We start from the raw sequence: 17083 nt of genomic DNA on the forward strand, positions 1-17083 counted from the left end.
TTTGCATGCTACTTTGTACCCTGCTTATTTTATTTACGATGTCAAGTGAAGGTCTTTTAGATGCCTGTGAAGCGTCCTTACCTCCCCAAGAGTCAACCTTAACACTGGGTGCTCTCTCTTTCTCTCCAGCCTGTTTCCTGGCAGGAGCTTTAGGTTGAGGAAGAGTGGTGAGAGTAGCAAGTTCTTTTGGTGGGTAAATTGTCATATATTATATAATTCCTTGTTGGCTATGCATAAACTCTTGGTGTATGCAGAACTATGCGGAGTACACATCCTTTGTTTTGGTGAGTTGTATTATACTGACCCCAGAAGATTTGCATTTAACTTATTGCTTAGAAGAAAAAAGATTGTTTAGAAATGTCAAGAGCTAGAATATACATATTATGTACAGCTAGACTTAAATATAAAACCTCCAGTTATTGTTACAGCATGCTGGGTGGTTCATTGCTTTTCTAAGTTAAATTAAAAAAAAAAAAAGCCTAAAAGAAAGGCATAGGGGGCATTTTTCTCTTGATGAAAGATAGTCTTGAAAACTGTTGTATTATTAAACATGTTTTTAAATCTGATTTTATTATTTAGAGTTTTATTTAATGGTATCAGGAACTGACAAGGAAGAACGAGTTTCCATTACTAGTTTTCTGAAATTTAATTTTATTTTTTCTTTCTTTTAAATAATAAAAGGTGGCTATCATCCAGTGAAAATTGGAGACCTCTTCAATGGCCGGTATCATGTTATTAGGAAGCTAGGATGGGGACACTTCTCTACTGTCTGGCTGTGCTGGGATATGCAGTAAGTGTTCCTTGTCATTCGTGCTTTTGATTCCTGGTCTGGTTCAACATCTTTATTTTATATCAAGCTAAGGCTGAGGAGCACACCTGCTTCTGTTGTGACATGTAAAGCACACAGCACAGGCCTGCCCCACCTAGTCAGACTTTCCCCTCTCAGTTTGAAGGTCATTTGCCTGTCATCTTGAAATATTAATTTTCTTCTGCCTTTATATCTGAGGCTTATTCATTGTAATTGCACTACACTCGGGTCATATTGTTTTTCTAGTAATTCATCCATACCAGAAAAAGATTCAAATATAAAATAATAATGTTTAGGCCTTTCCAGTCAGTGGTTTTCGACTTTTTTGGAAAGCCATGACCCATAATATGAAACTGCATCCTTAGAGTACACGTACACACGTGTAGTGTGTGTGTGAATTGAAACAGAAGTGTTATAATACTTGATCTTAACCATATGTGATGAACTCTGACATCTGTCTAGTCTACTTGATTTTTATGAGGACAAAACAGAAACACAAAGCAAAGAAGAGATTGACACATGAACCCACTGCTTTACCGTAACCCCACAATTTGAAAAGTACTATTTTAAAGGAAAGCTTATTGAAAGTTGCTATTTATTGGAGTTCATTATGATGTCTAGTTTATTAGAGTTATTATAAATGATCACTTCTGTTAAAATTTTTTTAAATGCATTTTTTTTTTTTAAGGGGAAAAGGATTTGTTGCAATGAAAGTTGTAAAAAGTGCCCAGCATTATACAGAGACAGCCTTGGATGAAATAAAATTGCTCAAATGTGTAAGTACTACAAAAATGTGAATGATATAAGAAAGGTTAATGACGAAATTTTACAGAGGGATTTTTCTGGGTTTTACTAAATTAATTGAATTTATTATTTGTAAGTTCAAATGCTGAATCTTCTATTTTTTAAAACATTTATTAAACAGTTTTGGTTGGTACAATGGAAATGACTTTCAGTCTTAAACACTTCTGTTCTTGAATTCATTTTTCTCTCTATAGGTTCGAGAAAGTGATCCCACTGACCCAAATAAAGACATGGTGGTACAGCTAATCGATGACTTCAAAATTTCAGGCATGAATGGAATACGTATCCTTTCTGACGGTTCTGTTGCTTTCTAATGGCTGAATTATACTCTAGTTTTTCTTTTTACTTTTAAAAAATGGAACTATTTTAAGCCCTTATACACTTCTGTTTGCTCTTTTACTCTCCACATGCAGCCTCTAGCGTCTTCATGTTATATGATTCTTGAAAGGTGAAAGTTTCTTAGTTATAAGGTGAATTGTGCCTTTTGCTTTTTGAATAGGGAGGCCTTAGTTCTGATTCTGGAAAAGAAGTGTGTCTTACAAGTGGAGCAGGGGCATCTCATGACCTCCCTTTCTCTTTTGAGGATATCAGTTTTAATTGGGCTGCTGTTATATTGTTCGCATGCTTAGTAGTTTCGGGGGAGGGAGCGTTCAGGAGGAAGTGAATGGGGGTAGTGTGGAAGGAGCTCTTGTCTTATCTTTACCCTCCTTCTGCCCAGGGCATTGGTAAAGGACAGCCCCAGGGGTTGCAGTGACAGCAGAATAACCTGTAGCTCAGAGCTTTTGGCACAAGTGGAGAGAAGAGATAATGCCTTTAGTTTCCAGAATGCTGTTTCCATATTTTAATATTGGATCCTCTGAGATAGCCCTTTATGGGCCTGATCTAGGCAATACCTTCATTCCCCAAGGTTCAGAAATACCGAACCGTGTATTCATTATCTTGTGACTGGTGAGTGCCAGGTGTGTGTCAAGAGCCAGGCTCTTCTCCTCCTTCCTGATCTTTTATTCTTTCCTTTATCATGTTTGGAACAGATCCAGCATTTTGATATTTGACCTGTTCAAGCTCCAGAACCTGAGGACAAAGCCTTCTCCCAGTTTACACCCCAGAATGACAGCCTGTTTCTGCATCTACTAAGTCTTAATCCCATAGGGAAGCACTCTCTTCACACCCTGTGTATTTGAGGAGGTTTTTATATTTCTTCTAGAGGTCGGATTTGGGGATACTAGCAAGTTCCGGTGACTGCTGATGTTACCTCACCCTTTGCCTCAAGATCCTTTCTGCTAGCTGCAAAGTGCATTTTCCCCTCTTGATGGATAGAAAGATAGAGCTGGTCCTTCTCTGCCCCTGGTCTCCAAGTGAGCCTGTTTGTTTATGTGCAGGCAGGGCAGCCCTTCCTCTTGCATCAGATCTGGGAGGCAGTTCTTAAGACAGCTGATAGAGAGAGGGTTTCTTTGGAGAAAACACCTGATTTGTAGGTAAATGGAGTTTTTTTTTTGATATATATTGAATACATTCCAGTGGCTATTTCTACTGATAAGTAGTCCATATTTGTCAATGCTTTGAGAACACTCAGGTCATAATTTAGAAGCCTTTGGGCTTCGGCTCTATGCCTGCTAGTAACTTTAGACCTTAGTTGCCATTTTTTTAATGAGCTTGGGAAATAGTAAGGAACTTCTAGCTTTAGATCATCTATGCATAAGTCTGTAGCACATATGCTGTCCTGTGTCATAGAAATATTTTTCTTATTTTTATTAAAGATATTTAAAGCAATAGTTACTATGATGATGTGGTAGATCCAGATATTGTAAAAAATATTAACTCATCTGACCTTATAGGCCTGTATATAGGTCTCCAGGGGTGAACAAAATATTCTCAAAGGGTTTCAGAGCCATTTAAAATCTTTCTTTCTTTTTTTTTTTTTTTTCACACACACACACACTGTATTTTATTTTTACAAGGGATAAATAGACTGACACCAAGTATTGTACATGGATGACCACAACAAAAGCAACAATGATTGCAATTACCAAACATGAAACACACTCTTACTATGTCATAATATTGACATTCAGTCCAGTAATCCTCCACTGTAACAGCTCCTTTACTTTGCAGTGAAAATTGATGTGTATATTCTTTGCCTCTGAGTCCTTGTGGGATTTTTTTTTTTTTTTAATTCAGACAGAAAGTCACAAAAATTATACTCATCCTCATCAGTTCACTCTAAAATCTTTCTGTATGAATGACATGAATATATTTATATGCGGGACTTTGGTGGCTCACAGTTCTGGAGGGTCAGTGGTTGACTAGAATTTCTGTTAAAAACAAAACCCAGATTCCTGAGATTTCATTATCATAGGTTGGTCTTAATGGCCATGCCATGTCTTAAATTGTGATCATACGTTCTTAAAAACTTAAAAAATTAAAATTGATCTAGTGACCCAGTGAAAGATATTACTGAAGGAAAAGATTAAATGTCTTCACTGTGTTTGGTAAATTTCTGTTTTATAAAGTGTTTTATGTGATGTATAGGATAGAAATTTAGGTAAGCAGGCAGGACACTTAAGGCGGGAGAGTTCTCTATTCTTTTCCTCATCAGTTTCTGTGAGGTTTCAGTCTTGCTCATTTTCGTTAAGGCTGATTGTCAGGAGAAGTGTGCTTGAGAGCGCGGGTAAGTGTGGGGTTGAGTCATGACTCTGCCACCTTTGGATGGTGTCAGGCAGGAGGGTTCTTTAAACTCCCCGAGGTTTACTCTCCTCATTCCTTATGTTGTTATGAGTACACATTAAATCATATATGGCACATGGTAGGTACTTAGTACATGTTAGATCTTTCTATTTAGGTGAGGAACAGCAAATGACCACTTTTGGTATTATTGATAGCATTGAAGTTGCATTTTATAAAGAAATAATTGTTTTGCCAAGTGCCACAATGATGCTGCTTTTAGTAATTCCGTCACTGCAGGAAATGTACCCAGAAATGATCCTTAACCCTGTCCCAGATGTCTGCATGGTCTTCGAAGTGCTTGGCCACCATCTCCTCAAGTGGATCATAAAATCCAACTACCAAGGCCTCCCAGTACGTTGTGTGAAGAGCATTATTCGACAGGTGAGGCTTATGACGGCAGCTCCCAGCTCCCAATACCTAACTGGCTAGCCTTTCAACACGAATTCCTGTTTTAAAAAAAAAAAAAAAAATGCACAAACACATATATCTCTCTCTCCAGTTTTAGAAATAAATACATAACATCACAATGCATAACATTTTGACCTTATTAAAGCAGTTTTGTATTTAGTTAATGATAAGCCATTCTGTCTTGTAAAGGGAGCAATATGTAAATGTCAAGCATATATTTCTTTTGGCATATGGATCTTTTTTCAGGTAAGTGATACAGTAAAATGAGAAATTGTTTTATCCAGTATCATTACTACAAAATGTCCCACTTAGTTCCTTAGAAAATAATACAGAAAAAAACATATAATGTATTGTGTTTATTTGCTATTTCTACGTATTTGGATGAAGGATAAATGAAAGATAATTTAAGGAATGTTTAAGTTATATATGGAGTATTGTATTTGTACTTCGTTCAATTGCCTTGACAATAGAAAACCTTCTGTTAGTGTGTGGTTCGGTGTTGATGCTGCAGCAGATATTTATAGAATGGAAGTATACACATATGGAAGATTTCCTTCTAATTAGAAATGTTTACCAGATTCAGTTTTCTGCATGGAGCATACCAGTCTTTGACTCATTGCCCTTAGAGCCTAAATTAGGAAAGTTGCAGATACGCTTTATTCTGGATTACCTATTCTGATATAATGGATAATTACCATGCATATTTCTGCAGAGTAAGTAATATCAGGGAGGTTGCTTGGTTTGCTTGAGAAGAGGGCTAGGTGGTTTGGAGCCCCTTCCTTGTCCCCAGGCCCAGAGCTTGAGCTAGACCTGCCTGGGGCTTCTAGACCTGAAATACAGGCCTTGATCCGTAATTCTTTTTTTTTTTTAATATTTATGTATTTATTTGGCTGCATTGGGTCTTATCTACGGCACGCAGGGTCTTTTGATGAGGCGCGCAGGCTTCTCTAGTTGTGGCATGCGAACTCTTAGTTGTGGCATGCATGTGGGATCTAGTTCCCTGCCCAGGGATCGAACCCGGGCCCCCTGCATTGGGAGCCTGGAGTCTCATCCACTGTGCCACCAGGGAAGTCCCCTGAAAAAATTTAATTATCCAATTTAAAATTTCTGATTTATCTCTGATAAATCCTGGAAATATTAAAAGATGTACATATTTTAACAAAAAGCAAATAATTTCAGAAATATCAGTTTGAATGTATATCACACAGGTTCCCTCATTCCTTTGAACCCTATACTTTCTAAGATGTCTACTGCTGCTCTAGGTGTCACCATAACTCAGGCTTGGCAGTGTTGGGAGAAGGCGAATTAGCAGATGAACCGTCGATATTTATTTTGTATTCCAGAATGGAAAAACAAAATCTTGCCTTACTTAGCAAGTAAAAGAGTCTTTAACTCTAAAGATGAAATTCTTGGAGTTTAATGGAACTTTAATGCATAGTTAGTGAATGAACAAATGACTTAATGAATGTGTTATCCTCACTTTAATTCATGTACACTGTGCCTTAGAGAGTAAGAACTCTTGTAGTGTTTTATTGGTTTCAAGATGGAATTTTGATTTTATGTGGTCTGCACTTAGTTCTTGTAGGTAGTGTTAACAGAAGCTTGGTTTTGCTCTGGTGTCAACCCATCTTTAATTTTCTTTAAGAAAAATATTATCATGAAATCTGGATTTTTTTTTTCCCCCTAAACTTGTAACTTTCAAAGTAGTAAGTTGTTATATATCCCAGGTAATAATCTATATGCCTGAATTTCCCTTCATTCCCTTTGATCCATCCTGTGGGTTCAGTACTTTTGACTTCTGGGTAGTACTTGGAAGATCCTTTATTAATAGACCTACTCAGCTCTGTCACTCCCCAGAACACGACAAGGTAGGCCAGCTTTACTAATATTCTTACACTGTGTGGCCTCCGTCACCTTTGAAGTCCAGTGTAGCTGACTGTGTTTCACTCATCCCTGTTGCTGTCTCCCACCACGCTCCCCTGGTCACCTAGCCATCGATCCCTCCTGGCCATATATATTTCTCCTGTTGTTCTTTCCGTTTCCAGCGCCGCCATCCTTAGTTCAGGTCCTTATCACCTCCAGCCAGTACCTTTTCACAAGCTTCTATCTACTCTGCCAGAGTCCAGCCCATCTTATTCTACTTCTTCACGTCAGTTTATTCTCTTTTCTGTTGGCAGTTACTTTCCTAAGTAAAACTTTGTTTTAATAGTTCGTATCCCTATCTAGAAGCCTTTAGTGGCTTTTCATTGCCTGTTGTTGAAGCTTAATATTGTTGGCTTTCGTGAAGCAATGTATAGAGTGATAAAGAGCTTGGGTGTTGGTGTCAAATACAGTTCTATGTGTCCATGGGTTCAGCCAACCATGGATTGAAAATACTCGGGGAAAAAAATTCCAGAATGTTCCAAAAAGCAAAATTTGAATTCGCTGTGCAGGCAGCTATTACATAGCATTTACATTTTATTTACAATTATTTACACAGTATTTACATTGTATAAAATATTTTAAGTAATCTAGAGATGATTTAAAGTATGTGGGAGGATTGTGTAGATTACATACAAATACTGCTGCCCTTTTATTATAAGGGACTTGAGCATCTGTGGATTTTGGTATCCGCGAAGGGTGGGTAGGTGTCCTGGAACCAAACCCCTGCAGATTCTGAGGGACAACTGTACACCCTACTCTAGCTAAAGGACTTTGGCCAAGTTACTTAATCTCTAAGCCATAATTTCATCGTCAATAAAATGAGAATAATAATGGTACCTTCATTATTAGATTATTGTTAAGATGTAAAGGGATACTGCTATTAATAATTATGAATGTTTATTCAGTGCTTACTATGTGCCAAGCGTAGTTCCAAGTACTTTGCAAATTTTAATGCATTGAATCCTCACAATAAGTCTATGAAATAGGTATTTTTACTGTCTTTATTTTATGGAAGTGGAACTGAGGTTAGGTAACTTGGCCCTAGTCAAGAAATAACAAGTGTATGTGGTGGAGCAGGAATTCAAACCCAGGTAGTCTGGCTTCGGAGCACATGCATTTACCATTTTCCCAAGCAGCAAATAATATCTTTGGACTTGTACTCAGCTTATGTCCAATAAAAGTTAAATCATTGCTCTTCTTGTGAACCTGTTTAAGGTCTTCTGCCATCTAGTGAAAGCCCGTATTTCCCCTTAGAAACCCCAATTTAGCTCTTACCTCCTGGCAGGTAAATTTTTCCCCATTAATTAATTAATCGTTTAAGTAGGTATGACTTGTTAAGTGTCCTTCAGGTACACAGTTTCCCTTCTGGAATCAACCAAGTGATGGTTTTCTTACGAATATTCAGAGATGTCCCAAGCATTTATAAACACATGCTGTTTTACCAGAATTTTTATACATAAATTTTTACTAGTTTTCTGTAGGGTATTTAGAGAAAGTACTCACTTGGCCATTTTTTAAGCTCCACATCTTTGGTTTATTTCTTTTGTCCTAGGCTGTAGAAAATACCATTCTTTCTATTCTACCCATGTTTATAAAGACTCAACCAAAATTCCACTTCTGTGATAAAGGCTTCCCATTCTACCCTAGTTAAGAGCAATATTTCTTCCCTCCTTGGGGAAGGATGGCTGCAGCCTACACTTGGTCCTTTCGTAATGATTGCAGGGTCTTATAGTGTAGGCCAAAGTTTCTCAACCCTGGCACTACTGACATTTTGGACTGGATAGTCCTTTCTTGTAGGGACCTGCCCTGTGCCTTGTAGGTTGTTTAGATGCATCCCTGGCCTCTGCCCACTAGATGTCTGTCTCAGCCAGGACCACGCCAGCAGTGACACTTAAAAAAATATTTCTGAACTTTGTGAAATGTCTTCGAGGAGGCAAAATTTCCTTTTACTGAGAACCACTGGAATGGAGGAAAGTGTAATGAGTACACTTAAGTCTTGGCAATAGACTTAATTTCAAATTCTAACTTTGGCACTTACTACTTTGTGACCCTGATCAAATTACTTAACTTCTGTAAGCCTGTGTCCTCATTTGTCACATCAGGATGATAATGCATAATTTGTGGCTTTATTGTGGAAATGAGTTTGGAGGGACTGCTGATAAAGCTTTCAGCATGGTGACCAGCACAGAGTAGCCGTCCTGTCTCCCCAGCTGCATATTCTGAGCACTGGGAGTCCCAGATCATGTGTTGTAGGTTTCACATCTCTTTGTAGCTTCCTTCACATCGTAGGAAGTCAAGAAATGTTTTTGAGAGGTTAGTTTTCCGTAAATGAAAGAAGAAATGTATGTTCCTCTTATTCTTACTGTACAAAGTGGCTGACCTTTCTGTGATCTGAAGGGTTTGTAGATAAAGGTTCCCACTTATTTTTGAAAAGTCACAGCACAGTTGAATCACTTGCTTTTCCAGGGTTTCCTATACACTATTATCAATCTTCTGATCAGTTCTTAACTGTCCTTGTTTCGCCCTGGTGACCTTGTGCACGGTCAGGAAGGGCCATCCTCTGGTTTCTGGTGATCGTGGTGAGGACACCCCCTTGCCTCCCCCAAGCTGCTTCTCTGGCCTCAGGCGTGGGGTGTATTTGCCTCCCAGCTTTCATTTCTTTTTCTTTTAAAATCAGCTTTATTGAAGTCTATTTTATGTTTAGCTTTTATTTCTAAAGCCGAAAGAAGAAAAAGGGTGCCGTGTTGTCAGTGTTTGTTATTTGTGGTGCATTCAAGGTGTACCACAGGTGATGGGGCTTTAAAATGCTGTTGGTGTTCTTTATTATTATTTTTTTAATTAATTATTTATTTTTGGCTGCGTTGGGTCTTCGTTGCTGCGCGCAGGCTTTCTCTGGTTGCGGGTGCACGGGCTTCTCATTGCGGTGGCTTCTCTTGTTGTGGAGCATGGGCTCTAGGCATGCAGACTTCAGTAGTTGTGGCACGAGGGCTCAGTAGTTGTGGCTCGTGGGCTCTAGAGCGCAGGCTCAGTAGTTGTGGCACACGGGCTTAGTTGCTCCGCGGCGTGTGGGATCTTCCCGGACCAGGGCTCGAACCCGTGTCCCCTGCATTGGCAGGCGGATTCTTAACCACTGCGCCACCAGGGAAGTCCCTGTTGCTGTTCTTTAAACTTTTATTTTCTTCTGTACTCCAAAGGGTAGCCGGTATTTTACTTTTTAAAACCTTATGGTTTAATTCATTGCCCTTTCCAGAAGCCTTGTGAAGAAGTGGCTGCTTGCCGTTAAATGAAGCTTGGTAAGGGCAAGGCTCTGATTTTGATGACTTTGCTACGATACGTAGGTACAGCGTGCAGCCCTGGATTTTTGAATTATCGTTACTCTTTGTGTTATCATGCTTGTCACTAACATTTATTATGCTCTTTCTGGCACTCACAGTTTTAAGTGCTTTCTTTGTATTATGCTGTCTAGTCCTCACCACAGCTTTGTGAGGCCAGAGGTGTTCTTACCTCCACTCTGAGGAAGGTGTTAAAAGTTTTCCCCAGGCCCACAGTTACTGTGGGGAATCAAGACTGGAATACAGGTGGTGCAATCCGGAATCCATGCTCTTGACTGCCGGGTAGTGTGAAATGTCTGCATAGGAAGACTGGGGAGCATTTTAAATGATAGCATGTCTTGTGAAGAGGATGCATTCATGTCTCTGTTTGTGGAAATGGTTTACTTCTATGTTTGTCTACACTTAGTCTTTATTTACCATTTAAATGATCTCACTGGTCCTTTTGTCAATGAATGCATTATGATCAAGCCAGTATTGTTCAATTTTAGAATAGAAAATTAATTTTAAGTTGGTAAACATTTTTATGTTCTTGGATTTGATCAGTGTGGTAGTACATATGATTCTGTACTAACTTGGAATTCTCCTCCTCAAAATGTTGGGTATGCAGCTCAGAAGTTCGGGGAAGTCGCTTCCTTCAAGGGAGTTGAGCCCCTTTCCCAGCTCATTCCTGTGTGCTTCCTCAGTGCTGGGCGCAGTGCTTTATCTTTCATCCTGACCATGTTCACGAGTGAAGTACAGCTGCTGAATTTTCTCATTAGCTCTCACTAGTCAGAGTTAGAAAGAAGGAGGAGCAGACGGCGATTTCGGGACAGAGCGGATGAGGACCGTGTCCCCTGGTCCTTTTCCTCTGTGATTGAGGCAGGTATTTGCCACACTTCTCCATTCAGTCTGGCATGTGCTCGTCTGAGCAGCTTGTAGCACTTACCTCCTGTCTGTCCTAGCGAGGAAGAGAGATCCGGTGGGTGCCTTCGCTTTCCAGTAGCAAAGCTTCTGGCTTGAGGAGAGCCCTCTGCTGTCCCCCTCCACCTCTGCAAGCATCAGTGTCTCAGAGCAGTGCTGCCGGTCTGGTTTCCCTGGGCGCTGCATCACAAGGCCTTGCCCCGTCTGCTCGCCCTGTGTCCTTTGTTAAGGTGCCCATGTTGTGACCAGAATCAGGAGACAGTGTGGACAGTTGCTGTCCTTGTGTTCCTCTGTGCATTTTAGAATTTGGGAGGAAGCTCCCTCTGGGTGGCCAGCAGGCCAGAGAGACACCTTCAAGTGAAACCTCCACATTATCCGCAACTCCCTCCTTTTATGTCTGCGACAGGACGTATTTCTAGCACGCCGAGGTGGAGAAGAGCCAGTTTATGTTGTTAACACCATAACAGACGGTCTCTGACACGGTTCATAGGTGCCTAGAAAGAAATGTCAGAGACTGTGCTGACCAAGCCCTTGTTTTCTGGCTGAATTTGAGGTCAGGGAAGGGGAGCCATAGCTAGTCAGTTCCTGAACCAGAGCAGGGTCTCTTGGCTCTCAGCCCGGACTCTGCCTCCAGGTCTGCACTGCTGCTGACTCGCATGCAGAAAACTGGCCCCGCCCTGGGGTGTGATCTCCGTCCCCTAAGTGGGATGCAGCCCCGTCCCTGGCCCCTCTGTGGCTACGCTGATCCGCCGACTCCTGGTCAAGCGGATGGCAGCCGAGGATCTCTGCGGCCTGTGCTGCCTCCTGCTGGTGAGGCTAAGTATGGTTTGTAGGCAAGAGAGACGCATGCTGTGATAGGACAAGTGAGGCAATAGAGGTCTATCCTGGGGCATGAAGCTTGATTCGTTGATTGTCTTTTTTTCATGATCATAATTATTCAACGTAAATGGTTGTAAGATTGCCCATCATTATTGTTTGATTCTGGATTCTGGGGTGCTTAATTGCTTTAAACTTCACTGGCTGAGAACAGAAATACTGTTTTTGAAAATAAAACCATTCTTCTTATAGCTAAAGATTTTTTAAAAAATATATTAGTCTAGAATAGAAAGAATCAGAGTTTTATCAGGTAGAGCCCATTCATATTATAGATGGGAGAAATGAGACCCGGAGAAATTTAATAAGTGACTTAGAAATTTAATAAGTTATGGTTATTACGTCAGTATCAATACAAGTCTTCTGACTCAGTTCATTTCTACCATTTAGTTTGAGTTTCCTGTGAGCTAGACCTTGTATTTGTGAGTTTTCCATACATTATTTCTAATTCTTACCATATTTCTGTCTAATGGATATGTTCCCCCTTTTATAGATATGAAAATGGAAGCTCAGGCAGCTTAAGTACCTTGCCTAGTGAATGAGTGATTGAGCAGTAATACAGGAGTGGTCTGAGTCCCAAGGTCATGATTTAACAGTGTTCCATGCTGTCTCTTAACTCTTTCCTTTAAGATTTGCATTATCTTAATTAACTTAATTTATCCCGGTGATAGTCTGTTCCTTCTGTTCATTGTCAGACACAAGCTGTGCTTCTTCTTGAGGAAGGTTAACCCAGTTGAGTGCAACAGCCAGTGTTAAAAATCTGGAACCTTAAATTCTTTCTGAGAACACTTTTGTCCTCTCAAGTGCCTCATTGTCATTGGAATTCATTTAACACCTTTGGATACTGGATCACATTAACTCTTACCTGAGTCTCGCACAGTAAAACAACCTAAGAACTATGAAAGAACTAAGGTGGAAAGTTAGGAGCAACTTGTGCATGGGTGGTGGTGAAAAGATATTTTTGGAAAGATGCTGACATTTTAACTTTGAGTTAATATTTGATGATTGAAATGAAGTTTCAGTTGGAATAATTTAAAACAGTTTAAAGTTTCTAAAAACTCTTAATTCCTTTTACTTCTGCAGGCTGGAAGTCATCAGTGTACCTGTCCATTAATCTCTTGTACGTCTCATAATTTCTCTTGTTATTCAGATATAAAAACTCCACATGATATTTCAGTTTGTTCAAAGAAGATACGTGAATGCCAGTGAATAACATACAGGCTCATTAGATTGTGTTCCCTTCAGGATTATAACCTTATTCTCTATGGAAATATATAATGATCTCTTTCTTCCTATTGGTTCTTTGACATTTTAAACATAATTTAAACATATTCTAATCGAAGTATTATCTAAAACAGTCAATATTAATTCTAAGGTAAAAAGTCAAGGCCCAATGGAGACAGGGAACTTCTGTTGCTGTGTGTCAAACATCTAGAAGGGTGTATGGTCTGTTACAGGAGCTCGACTGTTGTTCAGTCAGTGAAGTCATGTAAAAGTATTTCCAAGGAAAAGTTTTTTTAGATATGTGTGGGGATTTTCATCTTGTTTAAGAGACAGGTCTCCCTTTCATTTTCTTCTGAAACCTCTTTCCCTTGACTTACTAATGTTTTGTCGTCTGTTAAGATTGTTTAGCCAGGAACTCAAGGTAGACAGGAGCATTGGGTTTTTTGCTGAGAACTTGTCAGAGCTGATTGATATTATATATCTTCTGCTTGTCTTTTTCTCACTTACTTGTCTAGTGTCGTCAAGGCCCCTAAATGACTTACAGTGTTTGAATGAGGATGTTTATCAAATGTTAACGTTTATTGAGCTTGTAGAGTTTCTGATGTATGGGAACATGAACTGTATTTTTAAAATATTTTTTTCCTTATGGAAAGAATTGAAACAATTCCCCTCTAATGGAAATAATTCCAGAAAAACTTTGGCCTTGCATTTAGGTCACCATACTCTGTAATTTTTGTGATATATATGATATGTATATGATATATATAATAAGTACATGAATATCTTGGCTGAGCATTTTCTTTTAGTTCAGTGCTATACTGTTGCCTGGATATCAGGGCTATTTAATCGTCCTTTCCTGCAATATTAAAAATGTACACACATCATTAGCCATTATGGGAATGCAGATCAATGAGATACACACTTCATACCCAGTAGGGTGACTAAAATAAAAAGACAAGTATTGGCCATGATGAAAAAATTGGAATCCTCGCACATTGCTGATTGGAGTGTAAAATGGTGCAGCCATAGTATAAAACGGTTTGGCAGCTCATTGAAAGGCTAAATATAGAGCTACCGTATGACCCAGTGACTGCACTCCTAGGCACATACCTGAGAAAAATAAAAACATATGTCCACACAAAAACTTGTACGTGAATGTTCATAGCAATATTATTTATAATAGCCATAAAATGGAAACAACTCAAATATTCATCAAGTGAATGAAATGTGGTATTTTCAATGGAATATTATTTGGCATTTAAAGAAATGAGATATTGATACATGCTACCCATGGATGAACCATGGAAGTACTGTGCCAGTTACAAAAGACCACTCTGTATCATTCCACTTATATAAAATGTCCAAACCCAGCAAAGCAGATTAGCGGTTGCCTAGGGCTGGAGGAGTTGGGAGGAGAGGGGGAGTGACAGCTAATTGGTGTGCAGTGTTTCTTCTTTGTGTGATGAAAGTGTTCTAAATTAGATAGTGGTGAGGGCTGTACATCTAGAAACCATTGAATGGTACCCTTAAAAGGGTGAATTGTGTGACATGTAAATTGTATCTCACTGAAGTTGATATTTAAAAGAGTATAAGTATAGATGCATTTGCTTCCATGAGCATAAATTATTTCCAGGATGATACACATTGCTTGCTTCTGGGGAAGAGCTGGGTTCCTATGGGGGCCGGGGTGGGAGGAAGATTTTTACTAAAACCCTTTGTATCCATTGTATTTTGTGCCTTGTAATGATTTTAACTATTTTACAAACAAATGTTCAATAATAAAGGTATTAATAAGTCATCTCCTCTCTTGATTTCACACGATCAGGTCCTTCAGGGGTTAGATTATCTACACAGTAAGTGCAAGATCATTCATACTGACATAAAGCCGGAAAACATCTTGATGTGCGTGGACGATGCATATGTGAGAAGGATGGCAGCCGAGGCCACTGAGTGGCAGAAAGCGGGCGCTCCTCCTCCTTCGGGGTCTGCAGGTGAGGGGCTGCGCCAGCTTTGTTTCAGTCTGTGCGGGACATTGAGAGCCTGCCAAGTTGTACACTGGGGGCAGTTGAGTCAGATGTGTATGTATTAGGAGCTTTTGTAAGAGCCTGATGACTAGAAGCAGCTAGACCTTTTTCTTGAGCAGGAAGATGCCCCAGTTAAGTTGTACTTTAATATTTGAATTACTTTGTCCTCCCTTAAAAGGTCATTGAATTCTTACCTGCTGCTTCATCTCCTTAGAACACTGTCCTGTGTTGCCCACTCCTCTGCAGAGGGATGTCTGTTATAGCAAGAGGTCTCATGTAGCCGACGTTCAGTCATCAGAGTGCTTCCTTGACTCCAGTGAGCACAGCTACATCAATCTCAGTCTAGCTGGTGGATTTAGAATTAGTTTCAAAAGACTTCAGGGTGGGAGAAGACCAACTGACTTGAGTATTGGTGTATGTAGTTTTATTTGTGGTGTTGGCGGTGTCGTGGTGGCAGTGAAGTGTGGACGGTGCTTTCACCCTCTCTTCACGTGCTCTCTGCCCTAGTGTGTTGTCAGGCAGGCACGAGGACTGCAGGGCAAAAGCCCTCTGTCTGCCTGGGGCTCTTGGGACATGCACCACTTCTGAATCTCGTTTTCTAACATCAGGGTGTTTTTTAGATCACGGAACCATAGTCTGTCAAGCTTCTGACACTGGCCAAGTCTGTTCATGTGATTTCTAGAATATTTGCTGCAGTATTGGACTTAACTTTAGTTGTATAAACTTGTGAAATAGTTTTCAAACATAGTTGTGTAAGTGAATCGTTCATTTCATTGTCTTTAAACAAATTTGGTTGGATGACTCGTCTCCATTTTCTTATCAGTCAGTGCTTTGGGATTGTCTGTTTTTGAAATGAATGCGTATTTAATTTTAGTTAAGTAAGAGAAATGACTCCATATGAACCACTATGGGTTTGCCTTTTAAGAGCCAGTCATTTGTTTGAGTTGGATAAACTTTAGGTCTCTCTGATTCAGAAGTTTTAGTATTTAACAGTTGTTGAAGTTCCATAGCCGTTAAAAGACAGTAGTTATTTCATTTTACAGTTCAGATTACCTACATAAAGATAAGTATCTATTTTGCTCTAAATGTTCATTTTATTTTGTTTTGTTTTAGTGAGTACTGCTCCACAGCAAAAACCTGTAAGTACTTACACATATACTTATATTCACCTCCCTGTCAAAAGTGACTATTCATTATTGAACTTTTCGAATTGTAACGTTAGTTTTTGTTTCTTTCTGCAACAATTTTTCATTAAGGATTGTTTGGGGGAATTGGTTGTGCATTTTTTTGTTCCTTTCTCAATCACAGATGTTGTAATGTATTTTAATGTAAAAGACAGTCATGTTTATAAATGCTGGGTGTCCTTGAATATGTAAGACAATGTTTTGATAAGGTGAAGTGATTTTTAGAGTTGGGGGATAATTAGAGCTGCCCCAAATTCTATCTTGGTTTTCCTCATGCGCTTTCTGGAGTGCTCTTGGCTGAGTCTGGTAAAATGTGAGGTTATAGAGATAGGGTTTTAAGTGTGATTGTTCCAAAAACACTTTATATTATTTCTGATCTGCCTCTAAGTTACCTGCTTTTCTGAAGCTGCTGTTCTGATTTTTTTTTTTTTTCCAGGTAGTAGTTAAATATGAAAGAGTATTATCTTTGTGGTCCTGTCAAAATGCTGAATGAGAGCAAATGAAACAAGCTGTTTGGAATTAAATCCTACCCCAGCAGAGCTAAACCTGGCTTGGTTCTAGTCGAGCACAGAAAAAAAAAAAAAAAATATATATATATATATATATATATATATATATATTTATATATATATGTCTTGAGTTGATGGGTCATCTACAAGTTTTAAAAGATCTTTATGAACCAAAAGCTTTTGGAAGGAAATGTGCAGAACTTCAGAGTGCTGCCAGCAGCCCTCAGTTTGGAATGGAAGTCCTACTAGGAGAGGGAACTGTAAGAATTATTCCACCTGGCCTGCTGAGTTCTGCTGTGGCTTGAGCAGCTTGTTTTGATTATTGATTCTGTGCAAGACTGGAGGCTCTCATTGCCAGTACTTTCCAAGT

General features: G+C 39.4%; 1 protein-coding gene across 5 annotated transcripts in view; it reads left to right on the forward strand.

The window, feature by feature from the left end:
• Positions 1-17083, forward strand: part of SRPK2 (SRSF protein kinase 2) — a 221545-nt gene that overhangs the window by 177281 nt on the left and 27181 nt on the right. For all 5 annotated transcript variants that reach the window (XM_068550421.1, XM_068550419.1, XM_068550423.1 and 2 more), the window contains 6 exons: positions 682-790; positions 1497-1584; positions 1807-1894; positions 4611-4717; positions 14822-14987; positions 16134-16159. In XM_068550421.1, the coding sequence (XP_068406522.1) occupies positions 682-790; positions 1497-1584; positions 1807-1894; positions 4611-4717; positions 14822-14987; positions 16134-16159 (584 nt within the window). The remainder of the gene's footprint in view (positions 1-681; positions 791-1496; positions 1585-1806; positions 1895-4610; positions 4718-14821; positions 14988-16133; positions 16160-17083) is intronic.

Source organism: Eschrichtius robustus, chromosome 8 (genome assembly GCF_028021215.1).
Source record: "Eschrichtius robustus isolate mEscRob2 chromosome 8, mEscRob2.pri, whole genome shotgun sequence".
Lineage (NCBI taxonomy): Eukaryota > Metazoa > Chordata > Mammalia > Artiodactyla > Eschrichtiidae > Eschrichtius > Eschrichtius robustus.